The sequence below is a fragment of the Desmodus rotundus genome, chromosome 12, assembly GCF_022682495.2.
Source record: "Desmodus rotundus isolate HL8 chromosome 12, HLdesRot8A.1, whole genome shotgun sequence".
Classification (NCBI taxonomy): domain Eukaryota; kingdom Metazoa; phylum Chordata; class Mammalia; order Chiroptera; family Phyllostomidae; genus Desmodus; species Desmodus rotundus.
The window spans coordinates 63,663,405-63,682,877 of NC_071398.1; the positions used below are offsets into that span (position 1 = coordinate 63,663,405).

The 19,473-nt window shown below is 54.2% G+C and overlaps 1 protein-coding gene across 2 annotated transcripts in view; it reads right to left on the reverse strand.

Annotated features, from left to right (window-relative positions):
• Positions 1 to 268: 268 nt before the first annotated feature.
• The window catches only part of SYT6 (synaptotagmin 6), a 51,723-nt gene continuing 32,518 nt past the window's right edge, over positions 269 to 19,473 (reverse strand). The window contains exons 4-8 of one of the 2 annotated variants that reach the window (XR_006656848.3): positions 12,029 to 12,149; positions 8,563 to 8,734; positions 7,028 to 7,178; positions 3,368 to 3,436; positions 269 to 1,797 (exon numbers count right to left, since the gene is read on the reverse strand). Coding sequence is in view for 1 of the 2 variants with exons in the window: in XM_045203671.2 (XP_045059606.2) it covers positions 1,726 to 1,797; positions 7,049 to 7,178; positions 8,563 to 8,734; positions 12,029 to 12,149 (495 nt within the window). In the remaining variant the exon portion in view is untranslated. The remainder of the gene's footprint in view (positions 1,798 to 3,367; positions 3,437 to 7,027; positions 7,179 to 8,562; positions 8,735 to 12,028; positions 12,150 to 19,473) is intronic. The other variant, XM_045203671.2, reaches the window with a different exon arrangement.

The window sequence follows — 19,473 nt, forward strand, 5'->3', positions numbered from 1 at the left end:
AATCTCAAGAGAACATGCATCTGCAGGGCTGCCTGACGAGGGGGCCTATCCACCCCCAGGCACCTGTGGAGAAAACCTGTCTTTATACCAATGACTCAGTTGCCCATAGCCTAAGCCTCAGGGGAGTTGGGGTTTATCTACATTCACTTCTCTAAGCTTGAAACTTCTCCCGCCACAAAATCCTGTTACCTCATGCCCATCTGCTCCTGTGTACAACTAGAAGACACCACCCAAAGCAGAGAAAGCTGGTAACTCGGCTGAAAATGAAGGTTCCTTTATTGAGTGGCGGCTCCTAAAGCACATGACATAGATAAAGAGTAAGACTCAGGTGTGTGAAGAGCTTGTACGTTCTTGCCGTTCCATCCTTGAAAGAAGGGTTCTTCAGCAGACCTGCCTCTTGGAAGTCACACGCACGGCTCTGGGGGTGGGCGGTGACTGAGCTTGCGCTGCAGTGGAAACTCACCCCCACACATCCCCCAAGGCTGCGTGGCCCGATCTGGGCAAAGCAACGTGGCCGCAGGGGTCGGCAGGAATGCGACTCAACAGAAAGGTGCTATGACAACGCAGAATAGTTTAAATATCTGTTTCCTAAAATGAATGTGGCCTAAGGTAGAAATCTAAAGAAAATAGCCATTCATTACCACTGAAACAAACAAACAAACACAGAAGTACTTAGCAGTTTATGGAACCAGAGTTCAAGACGAATGCTGTCCCAGAGTCACGGGGGCGCTGAAACGGGCTGCAGCTGACTTGCTCTCAGTCGAGAAGAGACTCTTCGCAGGAAGATGGGCTCCAACTATTACTGGGATTTCAAAATGCCCCGCCCAGAAAAGGACCTTCTATCTAGGGTTTTCTTCGAGCTGCGCAGGTGTTTTAAACAGCTCGACAGTTCATGGAATTGCACGGCCATGTGTGGTGCAGAATTCATCCCACAACACACGTACCTCCTCCACGAGGACAGTTATTTTCTAGGCCAAAGCCCCTGTTTTCAAACGAGCATGGCCATTGACTGCGGGTGCAAGAAAACGCATGGCATATTTAGTTCCAGCAGAACCACTTCTAGAGAAAGTGCTTCACTTCCCATGAGGAATCGAGACATTTTCAAATCATGAATGAGTCCACGGGGAGGGGGAGCCAGGAGCCCTGCCGGCCGGCCAGAGGTTCCCAGACATCGCAGGGCGCTCGTGGTTTCCACACGGGGCCAGGGTCCGCATCGCGGCTCACGTCCCACAGCGAGCAGCTGCAAAGAGTCGTCATCACCGGTCATAAGCCCCCGCATGGGCTTGTACCTGCAGGCCCCGGAGGAAGCGGCCATAGCTCCATCCCACTTCCTTCCTCAGGGTGGTGGGGCTTGGTGGAGACACAACATTTCGGAAATTCAAACCACCTTCCCCCAAAAGACAACTATTTTACACTGTAGTTTATTGATCCGACTTCTGGGCTGTCCACTCTTCATTTTTGCATACTTTTTTTTTCTTTCCTTCCCTTCTTGACAGCAGATCCATAAAAAGTTAAAACCACAAAAAACATCACCTGGGGAGACAGAAAGACTAAGACAGATCTGACCTCGGGACAAGGATCTCGGCCTTGACCTACAGGGGAGCAGGCAGGGCAGCTGTGAGCGCCGCACGGCCCCGCCCAGTGACGGAGCAGCACTGTGTTTAGACGGTTGGACGGGCGCGAAAGAACGGTGCTGAGTCCCTTTGTGTCGCTGGGCTGTACAGCTCAGGGCGTCGGCGGTGGCTTCGGAGAGGGACACGTGCTCTCGCTGTCGAAGCTGGCGGCGCGGCCCTGCCACTGCGGGGAGAGGAGCAGCGGTTAGTGGTCGCCAAGGGCCTTGGCAGTTCAACTTCCAGAACCTGTGGGGCCCCGTGCACTGAATTCACCTTTGTAAGCCTTCTTCAGTGTTGCTGGCAGCCATGCAAAACAAACAAACAAACATATGGAGACAGCTTTAGGGCTTCTGGTGGGGAATACCTGATTTATCTGCTGCAGAGATAATGAAAGCTTTCTTCGGTGTGTGTGTGTGTGTGTGTGTGTGTGTGCACGGGCGTGTTAATGAGGTGCAGGGACTGGGCCATTTCTGAGTGCTTCGGCCATTTCTCACACTGAAAACCAGATTATGTTAGCGTCGAAAGAGGCAGTCTGCAGAGTGTAGCCTCGCTGCCAAGAACCCAATCATGAATTATTAGCAATTTGTCTGGGAGCTGTTAGTACAGCTAAAAACCTGATACGGCCTTAGCTCTGGGCGTTCTTCAGTCTTAATGCTTCTTAGGGGCATCCACGTGTGGCCTGCCAGGAGGTAGGAGGTGGGGGTGACGGCAGCCGCCTCCCCTCTCTGGCATCCCCCTCTGCCTCACGGGTGGGTGATGTAATGAGGCCCAAGGGGTGACAGGAGAGGGCTGAGGAAGGATGAACCTGAACTTGAGCCATTCGACCCTTGCTCAGATTGAAAAGCCAGCCAGTCAGAGCTAGAGCAATGCGTTCTGGGCAAGGAGCTGACCCTGTGAATGTTCTTGACCCATCCGGGGACCATACGACTTCAAAGCAAGACAGCCCAGCCTTTATGTCAGTGAGGAGACCCCGTATGCTACTAGGTGGCCGCAGGACAAGGCTCCAGAGAGAGGTCAGGGAGAGGTTGAGACAGCTTTTCCGAAACCGAACTGCAGCCCCTGTGCTCCTCGTGAGCTCCTGGGGTCTCCGCTGTGGAGTGATGGGGTGAGTGGGGGCTGCCTGGGCATTGGTGCCTGTGTGTGGGTCAGATGGGGAGGACCCAGAGCCCCCCTCAACACAGCCATCTCTAGACAAGGCCGAGCCACCTAAGCAATAGACCATTTGCCGTCCGGCGTCTCCTCCCGAGAGCGTGGGAGACCCACGACGCTCTGAGGAGGCTCCCAGGACACTCCCAGGCCTGCCGAACGCCATCATCTCCCCGCTCTAAGGAAAGCCTCTGCTGTCCGTCACCAGGCTCGGTTCTCGTGGCCCCTTAGTACTTCCTGTCCAGGCCAACCTGCAGCTAACTTTCCTACTGACCCAAGGCTGGGCAGTCAGGATCGACTACCACACCACGCTGTCACCCAGAGCTCAGCAATCTTAGCGTGCTACACCCGGAGGCCCGCCTGGGAGACACTCCAGTCTAACTGCTTGTTCTTGAAGATAAGAAAGCAAAGACACAGAGAAGGCAGACATGTCCAGCTTGGGGCCGAGCCAGGATCCGAAATCAGGTCTCCTAACTCCCAGCTCAGTGCTCCTTCCACGCCGCCCGACTGCCATCTCGGCATCTGCCACACCAGGGGAAGAAGGAGACACGAAATATATGAAATGTAGTAAGACACCTAACCTCTTGGGGTCCACACCAGGTACTTACTCCTAACTCCGGGTGGCACTCTCGCTGCTTGCAGCCTCCACGTGAAAGCAATCACAACCGAGGGGTTCCCTGGTGAAATATTTTACATAAATAAATGTCCGGTTGTCGAGCCCATTGCGGCTTCTGACTCAAATGATTCTTAACCAGAAGGTGACATCCGATGATTATTCGTTTCAGAAGGTGCACTTTTTCTCTTATAACCGTTCATGTTAGTAAAAGACACACTGTAATTACTTGCTTTGCCCTTGGATTCCCAAGCCACCTAAACAACCTGGCTGACAGGCCCGATCAGAGGAGAAAAACCAAAGTGGCTGCACAGAGTACCTGTTTTTCTCTGTATAGCAACCCAACGAGAAGGCACTTGGAGCATAATTGTTTATCGAGGACAGCTGAGGAAGGCTTGCGGGCTCCCCTGCCAACCCCTGACTCTTCCTGTGACGATCAACAAAGGGAGGAGCTGCGTTCATAGACAATGGACAGGTGGATGATTCCAGGAGGCTTATCCTGGTGGCTGTGGACCAGCAGAGACCCGCACCTGCACACAGGAAGGTGATTGTCCCAGGGTGGCTGCGTTCCAGGAAGATCTTGTGTTGTTCTGAAATGGGGCACGTTCCCACAGAGATCTCAAATCTCTGGCAGATGACCTGAACTTGGCCCTTCAAAATAAAATGCCTTGGAGAAGGTCGCTGGCCCACCTGGGCTCTGTGTGTGGCAACAGCGATGACACGCAGAAAGGGAAGGGACACTGCCACTGCCAGGGAGGGATGCCGGCTGTGGCTCAGTCAATTTGTATTCATGAAAAAAATCCCAGCAGGGAAAAAAATACCTTTCAGTTAATTTGGTCCCCTCGACCTTATTTAAAAACCCCAAACAAAGGAGCAAGTATGGTGCCCTCTGTTCTCATTAATTAAAAAAGAGCTCTGGCTGGTGTGGCTCAGTGGATTGAGTGCCGGCCTGTGAACCGAAGGGTCACCGGTTCCATTCCCACTCAGGGCACGTGCCTGCATTGTGGGCCAGGTCCCCCGTAGGGGGCACACGAGAGGCAACCACACATTGATGTTTCTCTCCCTTTCTCCCTCCCTTCCCCTCGCTCTAAAAATAAATAAATACAATCTTAAAAAAATAAATAAATAAAGGAAATGACGGCAGCAGTGGAAACCTCTCTGAGAAAGGTACAGTATAAATAGAGTGCTTTACAGATCCGGTGCCATTTATCTGCCCAGGAGCTGAAGAGTAAGATGCCTTCATGTACTATACAAATGGGAGAAACAAGTTCCAGGAGCAAGACTCTTGTTCAGCGTCCAGAACAGGACTGAGAAGGGGGCAGGAGGTAAGCTCTAAGGGTGTTCAAGTAGAACGCATCACATGACCACAAAGAATGTTTACTTAATATTAGCCCGGTGGGTTTTCCAACGCATGTTTACAAAGATCCTTAAACTGATCAAGGTGTAGATATAACAAATTTGTACCGATGGAATCCTGATGTACCAAGATGGATGTTATTTTCAACTTCATACAGAGAACTGATCAGCTGAGTGGGGGAGGGGAAGTCTGGGGAGCTTGGTGAGCAAGGGCAAGAAAAAAGTAAAACCCAAAGGATGTAAGTCAATTTATTCTCTTTTCGTTTTCCATATACTGTTACTTTCCCTTCACTGTCTCATCAAATATTCATTTTCAAGGGCTTGATTCTATTTTATCTCTCTTTTATAGTCTGAATGAGTGAGTTGGACTCACTAAAGACAGGATTTGGAATCAATTATTTGGCTTAATTAGGTTGCATTCATCTCAAAAAAAGAGAGATTCTGGGTCGTACCACCTCTGTGCTGCCCTGCACCCACCCCCAACCCCAGCCTGGCCGGTTACTTCCAGTTTGCGTGGACAGCCCAGCCCCGTGACCGTGTGGGTTACTGCAGACTTGAGGCTAGAAAGGAGCTGTGAGATGCCGGCTCCTCCACCCAGTCGTCATTAGGGTCAGAGTTGCCTGGAAAAGCAGACCTGGAGGAGCCTTGCCCGCATTTACCAGCCAGGAGACCAAAGACCAGAGTGGGAACCGTGAGCTGCCTGAGCCCCACGACCCACCAGGGGCCTCTTAGCTGCGATTCTATGTCCCACCCCTAACCCATCCTAAACATTTAACTAAATTCTAGTCTTAAATGTCACCAAAGCATTTTTAAAAGGGGAGGGGCATGGCACCAGCGAGGTGCCAGATGCTGTCTCCTGCTCAGTAGCTGCCTTCTGTGTAGGTGGAGGCTGGTCGTGGTACCTCACCCACACTCTCCAGAGAGAACCTTCTGGAAAAGAGGGGGCAGAGGCTTCCCTGGGGGCTAGGAGCCAGATAGCTGAGGGACTGGCCTCAGCTCATTAAAGCTCCACAGCTGTGGTAAAACCAAGGCCACCACAAGAAGAGGAACGTGAGGCCTCAGATGGACAGGCACTTTGAGTCTATGCCTTGTTGCCCCTTGCTGGCCTCGGAGGCTGCAGGGTGGGAGCTCTGCAAAGCACACGCCTGTCCGGGGAGGTAAATCAATCGGGCAGAGCCTGGCTCCCCAGAGGCCTCTCTCCCACAGGGCCGATTCCACCAGTCCAACCCCCTCGCTCTCTGGAGACACCCGACTGCTGTAAACAGGTGGAAAGGGGCTTGTCCACCCCGAGAAGGGTGGGGAGCTGGCAGGTCCTCTGAGTTTGCTGGTCCCACGTTTTCTGGGTCACAGAGTAGGGGGACGAGATTACTCTGCTTTCAGGTGACTGTTTTTAAGCTGAGGGACCATGTGGTGGGAGGGCTCCAGCTTTATTTTTTTTATTAGCAGATTTTCCGATTTCGCACAGCTCTCTAGACTTCCTGGGCTTGGCGCCTGTTATGATGAGTCAATGATCGCCTGGTTTTCGAGGACACAGATTGGGGTGCGAGCTAGTCAAACGGGGCTTAACGCATGCCTGGCCACCACCCCCCATCCTGCCAATAACCACGGTGATAAATCGCAGGATCTTAAATTGGTGGCTTCCGGTGGAGGAGGGGCAGGCTGCAATTGGCACGGAAAGGGACATTTTTCTCACAGTTGAGAGAGAAATGACTGACTCAGGGTTATCCATTGAGTGAGGAAGGGCCAAGATTGAAGCCCAAGTCTCAGGAGCCCCTGGCACTGCTCTGTCTGCTCCATCTCTGCTAGAACCTGGCCAGAAAGCACGACACCTTAAAGCCTAGCTCGTGAGCAGCAGCATTCACTGGGGCAGGCTCTGCTCTCCAGGCAGTGAAGCCTGGCCCAGACTGCCTGGGTAGGGCCTCAGGGAGCCTACTGCTCCAGCAGGGGTAGGATTTCTCACCAAGTTCTGATCTCACCCCCTTGGGGCTTGCTCCTCGGGGACTGACTTGGCCCAGTAAGCATTTGGGGCTGCTGAGGAGGCCTCCTCCACGTTTTTATTTTCCATGTAAAACTGTGTTGCTTTCAGTTTGCTCCACATTAGAAACTCTTTGTCAGGTGGTGTCCTGTGGTCTTCTTCCTTTTCCTCCCTGCTGGTTACACTGGGCGAGAAGCGCGTGACCCCCACACCCTCCCCCGGGAAGGGCCCACGAAGGCGAGGCCTCGAAGCAGCCCGTGGCCATTCTCCAGCGCGCACTGCCATGCAGCAAGCGTGCCAAGGGCCAAGCGCAACCTCACCCACCTCTTTGAAGGATTTCTTTACCTCCACCAAGGAGTGCCAGTGGGCGATGGGCTTCCGCGGGTATGCCAGCATCTCGTTCCAGTGGTCCCTGCCCAGGCCTTCGGCGTTGATGCCCACCCGACAGACTCCGATGATCTCGTTGTGGCCCACTCTGAGGGAGAGACAAAGAGCGTGGCCCTGGGGACTGGACATGCCCTCGGAAAGGGTGGGCCTGACTCAGCACTGTGAGCTCGGGAAAGAGATGCCTGGCAGGGCCTCAGGGTGCCAGCAGCAGCGAGGCTTTGCCCAGCCTCCCTGGGGGGACATTGCACACAGAGAGGAGCAAAAGGTGAGGACAGGTGTCTCAGTCACCATCGTAATTGTTATCTATGCTGCACAGCTCAAGAAGCGGGAGGGCGACTCACAGCTAATAACAGCTTTTGAGACGCTGATGTGCTGAGACACAGTCTTGTCCAGAAGCCAGGACTTGTGAATTGGTCAGGAGGTGGGGGCCAAGCAGCCGCACCCCAACTCCCTGATTCACGGGAGGGGAAGCTGAGATTTAGAGAGACACAGAAATGTGCCTGAGGTCTGCACCTGCGGTTTGCAGTCTCAGGAAGTGGTGGGCAGATGGCCGGACTTTGGGGAGTTGGAGAGTTTAATTCTCTTCTTGTACTTGACTTGGCTTGCACATCACACCCACGCTCGAGGCATCGGCATTTGGAGATATATCAACCGGCTCTGAGCACCCTTTCTCCGTACCCCCAGCGGCTGGGGTGTGATTTGCCCACTCAGCAAGAACATCGATCCTTACTCAGACGTGTTCACCGAGCACCTACCATGCCCAAGAACTCGTGCTAAAAATCCTGGATTGAGGCTACACTGCATGGTTTCCTTCTCCCTCAGCCGAACTGGCAACGGGAGAGAGGAGTCCTAGTAGCTAGAGTAGGGGGAGCATATTTTGAGCCAGCCTGGGTGCAAGAGCAGGATGTGGATAAGTGGGAGAGAAGCGGTATCTCCGATAAAGGAGAAACCAAGGATGGGCACGCTGGGTCCGGGTTACGGAAGACCTTGAGAGTCCAAGGGAAGGGTCCGGACAGCAGGGGCCACTGATGGTTCTTGAGAAGGGCAGGTCCAGAAAGAAGGGGGTCTCCCACCAGGAAGGCATGCCTTTAGTATGTTGGCTGGAGGGAGGCGGGGAGTGATGGAGGCGGCCCAGCCATCCCTGAGCAGGAGGGGTTGCAGCAGCAGAAATGGAGAGGACAGAGAGGCCCTTTAAAGGACAGATTGACAGGACTTGGTGGCAGCTAGAGGAGTGGGAATAGTCAGGACCCAATTCAGGGGGACGGATGGAAATGGAGCAGCTGGGAAGTGAAGCCTGAGTTTCTGCTTCAGGCTCTTTCCGTGGATTTCTGTTTTCTCTTTTGGGTGCAGCCAGATTTGAGGCCAGTGGGCATGTGAGCTGTGGACCACAGGTCCAAGGTTAAGGAGCCCTGCGCTGCATTGGGGTGGGGGCGGGGGGCAGGGAACTGTGTCCCTCTGGGCCCCGTACCCACCGATCATAATCCATAACCGAGATGAGCAGGCTGACTTGGTCCATGTTCTCTGGCGGAATGTCGAAGATAACGGCCTCGTTGTAGACGGGATTGAGTGTGTTCTTCTTTATGGTGGTTTTCTTCTTCTTCAGCCGCCGCCCGTCACAGAGCAGGGACACCTTGACGTATGGGTCTGTGCCGACAGGGGCAGTGGGAGGGAAGGGAGCATGTTAAACAGATGTCCTCCGACACCATCTGCAGCATAGGGACAGAAGCCCCCCACCTACTGCTGCTCATCAGATGCTATCAGCGGGTTGTTAAAACAATTAAACCACCTGGTAATTTATGTAGCGCACCTGTCTCTGAGGACACTGGTGCTTAACAAACCTCAGGATTCTTAGGAGAACGCTTAATGGACTTGCACTAATGGGGAGGCTGGCCCCAAATCAGACAGGACACCTGCCCGCGGGCCTGCAGTGTATGACCTAAATCTCGGCTCCATCACGGCCGCTGGCTCCAAAGGCGGGGGAAGCTGAACAAAGGCACCCGATTCCATTCAGCTCCTTGGAGTCCCTTTCTCTGGGGGGTTTGTCAGAGTTATTAACCAAAGAATAAGTGGGGCAGAAACAGAACTCAATGGCACCCAGAGAGGAGCAACGCATGAGAGTAAATGAACAGTGACAATCACAATATTGTCTGTGTCCGCCCCACCTGACGAAAGGACTATGGGTCCCACTGTCCCAAAAAGCTCACTTCCCTCTGGCACCCAGAAGGGGGGCAGTAGCTGGCTTTCTGCTTCCCCCAAAGCCATTTCCTGCTCACTCCTGGGCAGTGGAGGAGGAGGGAGCTGTGGCTGCGGGAGGTGGCCTCCTGGTGCCCATGTCTCAGTGGGATCTTGGATTCATTCTCTCCATCCGTGAGGAGATGTCCTTTTAATGAACAGTCACAAACCTCCCATCTTTGCCTCTTTAGTTTTCTGAATGGGGTTTTCATAGTCATCTTTCTACCCTGAAATTTTCTACTCATCCAAGTGAAGTGACGCCGATAGTCTCTCATAGCACAGGTGTCTCGGTCACCACCATAATTGTTATTTATGCTGCACAGCTCAAGAAGCGGGAGGGCGACTCACAGCTAATAACAGCTTTTGAGACGCTGATGTGCTGAGACACCGTCTTGTCCAGAAGCCAGGACTCATGAATCGGTCAGGAGGTGGGGGCCAAGCAGCCGCTCCCCAACTCCCCGATTCACGGGGTGGGGAAGCTGAGATTTAGAGACACAGAAATGTGCCTGAGGTCTGCACCCTAGCCTGTCTGACTCCAAAGCTCCCACTGTAAACCACTGGACTCAAAGTAGCGCTGACCTGATGTGGCAGACGCGGGGGGAGTTTACTCACTCACCGCCCCTTCTGGGCATAGTGCCTTTTATTATTTTGTAGTATTATCACGGTTCCCGTAGATAGGCTTCAGGAGTTGATTCATGACCAGTTTAGCTCAGGGAGAATAGGAAGATCCTTGGTTTTAGAAGTCAACACCATGTAAATCAGGAAGAGACAGTGAATAAGCTCTATTTGTCCCCTTGTTCAGGCCAACACCAAAGCAGTGTGGACTGAAGGTAACCTCAAACTCATCCTCAGAAACAGGAGATCTAGTCTGAGAGGCCCTTGGCATGTACGCCCCTGCTGCACCTCCACCTGGCAAGGTTCCTCAAGCTATACATTCATTTTCATTCATTCATTCATTCATTCATTCATTTATTCATTCCACGTTTATTCGATGCTCACTGTGTTCCATGCCCTGTTCCAGACACTTGATTATATCAGTGAACAAAATCGGCAGAAACCCCTGACAATAAGAAGACCCTTGCATGTTCAGAATCAAGCTCAGATTTAACACCAGATGCCAAACCCAGGTAGAAAAGAGGGGCAAATGTGAGAGGGAAGTTAGAACCGAGCATGAGAAAAATCTCCGGCCCCCAGCCTCCGAAGGGGAGCAGCCTTGACACTCACCTCAAGCTCCCTCTCTAGCACATCATTTTAATTACACCAGAGAAGATATCGGGAGGACTTGGGCAGCAAAAACCCATTTCCCTCAGCAGGCTTGAGAGTCCTCAGTGAATTTCTGTCCCCGGCACACAGTTATATTGATATTAAAATGAGATCTACCATGGCTGTATTTTTGGAGGAAGCTGACTGTGCTGGAAAAGAATCTTCAAGCTCTTCCCCACGTCCTGGTGAGCAGCAGTAGCACTGGTGTGTATGTGTGTGGGGGGGTGCTATCTGGGGGGAGCTTTCGGCCTGGAGGCCAGAGCACAGCAGGGAGAGATTCAGGGCTAGAGAAGAGGCTCTGAGTGATTCAAAGCTACAACAAAGACACAGTACGTACTCCAGCATTTCCCCGAAACCTTGTTTTTCAAGGCCTCCTGCCCCTCTTCTTCCAACTGCACCTGGGCGCAGAAGTTTTCAGTGGGACCACCCCTTCTGTTAACTGGGATAACGCTAAGGAGTTTTGCAGGAAATAGATAATTAATGGATAACAGGCACAATCTTCCATACACTCCAATCCAAGTTCAGAGGCCCCTCGGGCGAGGCTTTTCACTCCGGCGAGTCACAGGAGAGCCCTGGGGTGGGGCCCCCGGGAGACCAGCGCAGCTCTCTCCTGCACACTTGCTGGTGTGCCTGCTCTTTGGGAGGCTTCGCCCCACTTCCCTTCTAGGGCTGATTTGAGCTGAGGGCGGGGGTAAAGGCTCCTGGGACTCAGCTACTTCTCTGTGATAGCAAAACTCCAATACCTCCTCTGACAACAACCTGCAGAATCGTCACGAAGGAGCAACCTCTGCCACCACGTCCAGCCTGCAGTCTCCACAGCTGCCCCCAAACAGGCGTTTCCTTGGTGGCCAGAATAGGACTTATTTATCTATTTTCCTACAGTTCCCAGCAGCTTTCCTGGTGCTAAGGCTGAGGCTGGGAGCCCTGCAGGAAAAACTCAAACACAAGCGCAGTCCGCTCTTGGGTGGCTTTCCTCCTTTGGGTCCGCGGGCTGCCGTAGGCCGTGTGACCTACAAACACTCCCGCACTCAAACTCGGCACAACCCAGGCAAGTCCTGGGGCCTCGTGGAAACTAGAAAGATTTCCCTCAGTTGTTTCTCCTATGTATTTACCGCCTGTTCTCGCCCTCCTCTGAGAGAAGGAACAATGGTAACGGCTGATATCTGCTGAGTGCTCATTACGTGTCTGGCACAACTGTAAGCACTTACATGAGTTAACTCATTTGTGCATAAAGCAACCTTGGAAATTATGTTTTCAGATTAGGAAACCAAAGCGTTACAGTGCAAGGAAGTGGCAGGACGGGAATTGGGATCCAGGCAGTTTTCCTCCAGAATTACCACTCCTTTTCTAAGGAAACAGACAGTTCTCTCCCCTTCTCTTTCCAAGCTGTCCTGTCCGGGCTGCCGAGAGGCCGTGTGCAGGCCACGTGGGCAGGAGAGGTACCTGAGTAGCCTGTGATGTCCATCGCCTTGAGGTTCCGGCATTTGATCACCGTGAGGGTGAGCCTGCCTGCCGTGGGCAGGTAGCAGAGGGAGAACATGATCTCCCCCAGATCCACGCTCTCCTGCAAGGAAGCAGATAAGAGGTCAGGGGAGGGGTCACAGCTCCCTGGGCAGCTGCTGCGGGGCCATGCAGCCAACAGCACAAGAAGAGCGGCACAAATGCCCTGGAAGCAACGGTTACATTTTAGCCACAATAACCCCTGAAGGAGTGGTTCTCAGTATCAGGTCGGGCCCCGGGGGAAGAAGCTGGAAGCTCCCACAGCCCCTCTGAGATGGAGCGACCGAAGGCTGCTGTCTCGGTTTCCCCACCACGGCCACCCTCCAGGGGCAGCGTGGCTCTCTCACAGCCTGTCCTGTTTGGGGGAGTCCGAGCTGATTTGTTTATGTACTTGGGGGACCTGCCTGGGGGGGCGGGGGGAACCTCGGGTAAACAGAATCCCCTGGGCTCTAGGAATTGCCCTCAAGGCTGGCTCCCTCCGCGGACAGCACTGACCGGGCAGGCCCCTCTTTTCTACAGGGCGTCCTTCCTCAATGGGACTGCGAAAGGTGGGGGCATGCTGGGTGCCGAGTGCACATTTTGGTGAGGAACCCCCCTCCACCCAGTTCTCTGCACCCAACAGTGAACTCCACCCTCAGTCATGGGGCCCAGACGGGTGGGTGGGGCCCAGAGGGTGACCTGGAGGCAGAGAACAATAACAGGCCCCAAGGCCCGGCCCCAGAACCCTCTGGGGTTTGTGACTGGGCCTCACCCAGCCTGATGGCAAGTTGGCTGCTCTTGGCTCAGGGGATCAAGGGGGATATTGTCACCTAGCCTTGCAGACAGCAGAGGACTGACTGAGCTATTTGATAAAGGAAAAACACGCTGATTTTGAGTAAATGGATGGGGGCTAAGGAAACAGAGGGGTGGCCACACTCCTCTCTGGAGAGCCTGGTCCCACGGGTGGCCATGCCAGGTCCTCTCTCTGCCCTGCTCTCATTTCCCAGGAGGTTTCAGCCCCAGACCTGGGCGCCTTCCTAGCCTTTTATCCTCATTAGAGATGCTTTAGACTTTGGCTTTAATAAAACCAGAAGTGACCAGGGGCTGCAGAGTAGCCAGTGTGTTATTGCTTTCATCTCTGCCTGCTGTCAGGGGAGGCTGCCTGAGGGCCCCTGACTGGTAATGAGCTCCCACAGCCGGAGAGGTCATGCTGTCCAGAAAGCCGCAGAAACTCACATGGTCCTCTGGACTCCTGACCCAGGGGCTGCTGGGGTACCTCTGAGCCCAGCGGCGGCTGGCTGCGGGTCTTGGCTAGTGCTTGGAGGGGGTGAGCCTGCTGCTGGGGGTCGGGGAGAAGAGCCAGGGTGTTGGCTCCTAGAGAAGTCAGAGCTTAAAGTGCAACCTGCCCCCTGACATCACGGCCCATAACCACAACGCCTTCTCCTGGCTGCAGTGCCCAGGCGTCTGGGCAGTCAGATTCTTAAAGGCACAGCGTTGCTTTCCCTGGGTCCCCAGCAGCCCTTCTGCAAGAGCTCATTACAGTGCTTCTCTCCATCGTGCGCTCATATAGCCCTAGAAAAACAAATTCCTGTTGGTGGCCTGCCTAGGGATGAGCAGTGAACCTCAGAGGCTTTGGTGCCTGTGCCACTAACTAGCTTCGAGATCTTGGGCACGTCATTTCACATCTCTGGGCTTCAGTCAGGAAAATGAGCCAGTTGTCCTACATGTTCTACCCTTAAGGTCCCTGCCAAGCCACAAAACCAAAGATTCCAAGTGGAAAGCCTATCAGCAGCCACCGCCAACTGAGATGGCCCAAGGATGCCCGCCTGGCTGTGTCTCTGGCACAGCAGCAAGTTGGTTTTGAAATCCAAATGCTCTCTCTCATTGCTCCAGCCCCCCCCTGCCCCCCAGCCCCTGCATGTTTTGTTCTTCCCCAGGACCAGCTTTCTTTCTCCTAAATAGGCAACGAGTAGCGTCAGTGCCTCCGGGTCCGTCTTGGGAATCCAGGCTGAGCGCAGCAAGAAGATGCTTCCCCACCTCAGAGAACACTTCTGGTCTCTTAGTCATTAAGTGGCTTGTCTGCATCTCTCATCATCAGCAGAGAAGCATCCGCTATACTTTCAGAAAAGCCACAGGAGACCTAAGAGGATCTCTGGAGCACTGGGCAGGAAGTGCTAAGTTACCCTGGGACAGGGGGGCCTGGCAGAGAGATGGGGTGGAAGCCAATTTGGCTCCGTGGGGTAAAGCAACATCCAGGGAGCAGCCCTCCGTGTAGGCCTGGGGCTTGGAGCTGCGGGTAGAGACGTGTTAGATGTGGAGGCCGGGCGCTTGGGTCCGGACCAGCTCCCCTGGTATCTGCCCGCACGGCACCACACCCTCCCCTTCACAGCCTACAGCTCGACCATAACTTCCGTGTTGATTGCGGGGATCATATGACAGATGCGGTGTTCCCCTAGATTGTGGGCTCTCTGAGCACAGGGCCAGGGGCCGGATCTCTCTCTCAGGTCCAGCCCTCTGCCTGCTGCGTTGTAAGTGAACACCGGCTGATGGGACGATGGTGGAGCTCGTGGATTCGGGGTCAGGCAGCTCGGGGGCAAGCTCCAGCCCTGGGCCCTGCCGTTTGTGAGCAGTGGGATGTCCCCTGCCAGAGTCCTGGCCTCCAATCTGCAGCACAGGGCTCAGAACCACGCCTGCCTCTAAGGGCGGTAGCCACGGTGACATCAAGTAATTTGTGCGAAGGGCTAGCACGGTCGGCGCTCAGTGAGGATCTGCTGCTCTTACAGTTATTCCTACTACATACGGTAGTACAGAGCTCACGATCTCGGGGTGGGGGGGAGGGGCACGTGAGTAACACCGTGTGGTTGGATCAGTACTATGAGAGCGGTGTGGGCGAGACGTGGAGGAGCAGAGGGGGCCAACAGACTCTGCCAGGGGCCACAGGGAAGGCTTCCTGGGGTGGGTGACAGTCGATAGGATCTAGCAAGCTGGGCAGAAGGGGGTTGCTCGCGGAGAAAAACAAGCAAGGGCTCAGTGCGCGTGTAGACACAGAGGGAGGGGATGCGAGAGGTCTACGCCCCCACCGTGCACCCTGGCCCCCAGCAGCCCAGGTGAGCCTGGTACCGGGGAAGAGCCCAGCCTCTTCTGCCTCAAGGGCCATACTCGGGAGCGTGTCATTCATTCGTCATCCACCTACTAAATGCTCAAATATGGGGAAACAGTAGGAATAAGACAGACAGAGTCCCAGCCCTCTGGGGAGGGAGACAAAAATAAACTGAACAAGAGAGCACCTGAGGGCAGCAAGGGAACCGTGACTTGGCGGAAGACATGGTGGATCTGGTACACACCCAGGGACGTGAGGGGCAGCTGCCGAGCTGGAGCTCACCGGGGCAAGGGCGGTGGGGGGGGGGGGGCAGGGTGAGGGCTCCGGGGAGGCGGGGCCACATCTGAGGAGTTTCAGTTTTATTCCCTGTGAAAAGCAGAGCAGTTTGGAGACCTCAGCAGGCGTGTACAGAACGGATGACCAGGGGCAGAGTGGATGGAAGCCAGAAGGCTCCAGATTGCTCTCCCTCCTGTAGCCTCCACACTGTTCTGCCTCCTAAGTGCCCCAGACTCCAAGTCCCTCTCTTTCCCTCCCCTCTGCGCTACCGTCACTCTGGCCCCCACCACTGCCCGCCTGCACCTCCCAGCTTTCTAACTCCTCGGCCTCCCGCTCCTGCCTGTCCTTGCTGTAACCAGGGGGTGTTCCCCTGCTTGAAATCCTTCAGCGGCTCCATTCCACACCTGTTTTGTGCTTGGAAAACCTCTTCTTCAAATGAAATACCACCCAGAAGCCCAAGTGTATACAACCCGATGAAAAGTAGCTCAGAGACGGGGCGCTGGAGCTCCTCCCTTCCACCCCCTCCTCGGAACGGAGTGGCAGTCGGGTTTCTTCAGGACGGGCCCTTGTCTTTCCTGCCGGCCTCTCCGTTCCAGGCGCCCTACACATCAGCCGTGACAGCTGTTTGCACTTACTGAGTGTTTACCATATGCCATTCAGTCCAAAGTGCTTATATACATTCATATAATCTTCACAAAACCCAATGAGAGGGGCACTGCCCTTACCCCGTTTTCTCCACGGGACACTGAAGTACAGAGAGGCTGTGCAACTTGCCCAAGGGCACACAGCTGCTGCACCGCAGAGCTGGGGCGTGCAGCCAGGCAGCTGGGGAGGAGTGGCTGCAGAGCCCAGGGTTTGGGCCACTGCACCTCCCAGACTCTCTGCGACTCTGCCCTCCCCAAGCCCTCCAGGCTCCTGTGCATGACCACGCCTCTGCCCTGTTCTTTCTCCAGCCTGAAATAACCTCTCCCTACCTCTGAATGTCCTGGACAGCACTGTCCCTCCAGGCCTGCTGTCCTGTCCCCTTCTCTTGGGTCACCTCCCCTCACTCCCCTGGTCTGACTTGGGGAGTGCTCCCATTGTTCCCAATTACAAGTGCCCTGGAGCAAAGGCAAGGCCCCTCAGGGACAGAGTCTGTAGGACCTGGTGACCCACTGGATGGGGGACTGCAGTGGAAGAGAGAGGAAACCGTCACTCAGCCACCCCCGAGCCCCCATGCTGGCTCAGGGCTCTGCTGGGAGGGGGAGTCAGGGGGTGGGCGGTCCTCCAGGGTGCTGAGAGGACCCCTGCTGTGAGCGCTGGGGCTGCTGACGTGGGTGAGTCCCTCCCTGCTCCTCTTCAGGCCTGCGCTTCCAGGCTCCAGGGAGAAGCTGGGGGTGGCAGAGGAGCAAGGGCGGGGTGTGATGCTCAGGCTCCCTGCTGGGTTTTGTTTGTTCTGAGTTCCAAGTCTGTCTTCTCTCTCAAGTGCTTTCTGGCCCAAGGGCTTTTGCAGCGTTATGAATAAATAATGGAGCAGAATCGAGAGACGCCTTACAGAAACTCCATAAACTCCAGCTGCAGCCTGCGGTGTGGACACTGTGAACTCGGGACCCCGTGGAGAAGAGGGGGACCCTGCAGCTCATGTGGAGTTGGGAGGTGCGGGCAGAAATGGGTGAGATCCCTGGGGGCTGGGTTTGATCCCGGGGGACACTGAGAGACCAAACCATATCAGCGGGAGGCAACTGCCACCATATCTGAGCATCTTCAGGGAACCAGATGGTTTTATTTAGGAAACTTCTTCCCAGCCTCTCCTTCGTGAACCTGCCCTTGAAAAGTTGTTGAGTGCTTCACACGCACCATTACTTTTGGGCGAACATCCGTGACTCAGAAGCACACTGGGAGGTGCAGATCTCTTCCTAAGGACTTTTGAAAAGATGGGTGCAGAGGGAATGGGGCTGCAAGGGGGTGGAAAGAACTAGAGGAGAGCAGCGTTTGGAAAGTTCTAGAAGAGGTGGAGGCAGTGCATGGTCAGGCTGGAAAGCCTGCACCACAGGTACCTGTCCAGGAGAAACCAAGGCCGAGGACCTCACCTCTACTCTGGTCCGTTCACTGGCATCTTCATTAATGACAGAGAGGAGTAAAAGGCACATGAATGAAGTTAATGCATGAGAATCCGTCCTCATTTCCTGGCTCAAGCGGGCCTGCTGCGTGGCTGTCAAATAGCTGTCAAGTCTCCCCAGGAAGAGGGTGGGCATCTCGGTGGTGAGCATCCCACCTCCGTGGAGCAGGGCTGTGGGGGAGAGGGGCTTTCAGCAGGAGGGAAGATGTCCTGGTCCCAGTGGGGTGTCCTCCAGGCAGCTGAATGGTTCTGCCAACAGGAGCCCTGAGGCCAAAGGGGCAGGGCTTTGGGCGCAGTCGAGGGCACACACTTGAGCTGCCGCAGACGGGTGGCTTTAGCTTCCTTCTTTCTTTGCTGACTCGGAGGTGTAGGACTTCCCCTACCTCCTGCTCCAGACTCCCCAGAATCTCTCGGTCTTGCTGGGGTGAGGCTGCTCTGTGAAGAGCCCCTTTTAGCCTTTCATGGAAATGACTGTCTGCTCTTGAAACTTCCGCTTCACTCCCTCCCTGCCTCTGGCTGTCCCTTCCCAGGCTCTGCTGGGTCTTCCTCCTGCCCCTGCCTCCAGATAGAGTTCCTCCGAGCTCAGGTCTGGGCCTTTTCTCTCCTTCTCATCCATAATGGTCATGCCTACCTCCAAGGTCATGACTCTGAGCTTGTGGCCCCTTCAGAGACCTGTCTTCCAGACTCTAGACTCACACAGCCAACACGTCTCAATGGGAATGTCTCACAGAAATCGAACACTTCTCAGAGGCTCAGAGGCAAACTTGGTCTTCTACCCCTCTTTTCCTTTTTAAAAAATTTTTTTATTTATTTTTAGACAGAGGGGACAGGTAGGAGAAAGAGAGGGTGAGAAACATCAATGTGTGGTTGCCTCTCAAGCTCCCCACATTGCCCAGGTATGTGCCTTAACTGGGAATTGAACTGGCGACACTCTGGTTTGCAGGCCAGTGCTCAGTCCACTAAGCCACAGCAGCCACGGTATGAGGTGTTCCTCAGGTGAAGATCTCCTGCATTGGACTCACTTGAGGAAGCAGGACTTGATTCCTGAACTGCATCCAAGATCTGCTGAGTCAGAATCTCTGAAGGTGGGGCCTAGATGTGTGTGGATGATTGACACAAGCTTCCCAGGTGATTCTTATGTGTCTGCAGCTTGTTAACTTAAGGAGATTCTGAGGCTGCCCTGGATCCCACCCTGTTAGCATCTCTGTGACATGAAACATGCCCCCTTGGAGCGTGACCAAAGTCGTTGAGTACCAGTGCTGCTGACCACAAGATCATAAAAGGGACTCTTCTCCCTGGTTAGGTGATGAGGGTTCCGATGGATCAAGCCATGTGGGACCCTCAAGGAACAGCTTGCTCACCATTGCCCTTCACCTTCTCCCTACACACCACAGGCATCCCGGACAGCTAAATTTTAGCAAGAAGGCATCTCACACACATATAGAGGATTTAAACAAAAACTGGGGAGTGTTTTAAAGATGTCTGGCCTCATTCTGTAACGACTCCATACGGCATTCCTCCAAGTGCGGTTCCCTGACCAGCAGCATCAGCCCCACTGGGAACTTGACAGAAATGCAAATTATCGGGCCCCACCTTCACCAGGGGGTGGGGTCCAACAATCTGTTTTAACAAGCCCTCTCAGGGGGTCTCAGGAACTGAGAACCATCTGCTGATCGAGTTAAAAGAACCAACTGAGCATGTCCACTCTGGCCAGGATTCCGAAGTTTCTTGTACTTCATTCAGCCTATTATTTTGGTGATCAAAGTCAAGGGAGAGGCGAACTAGCAGATAGAAAGTGTCTAACTAGTTTGTAGAGACCATGCTGGGCACTTAACATATATTTAATTCATTTCATTCATACAACATCCCTCTGAGGAACCCACCATTACAGCCAGATCGAGGTTCACAGAGGTTAAGCCACTTGCCTAAGGTCTC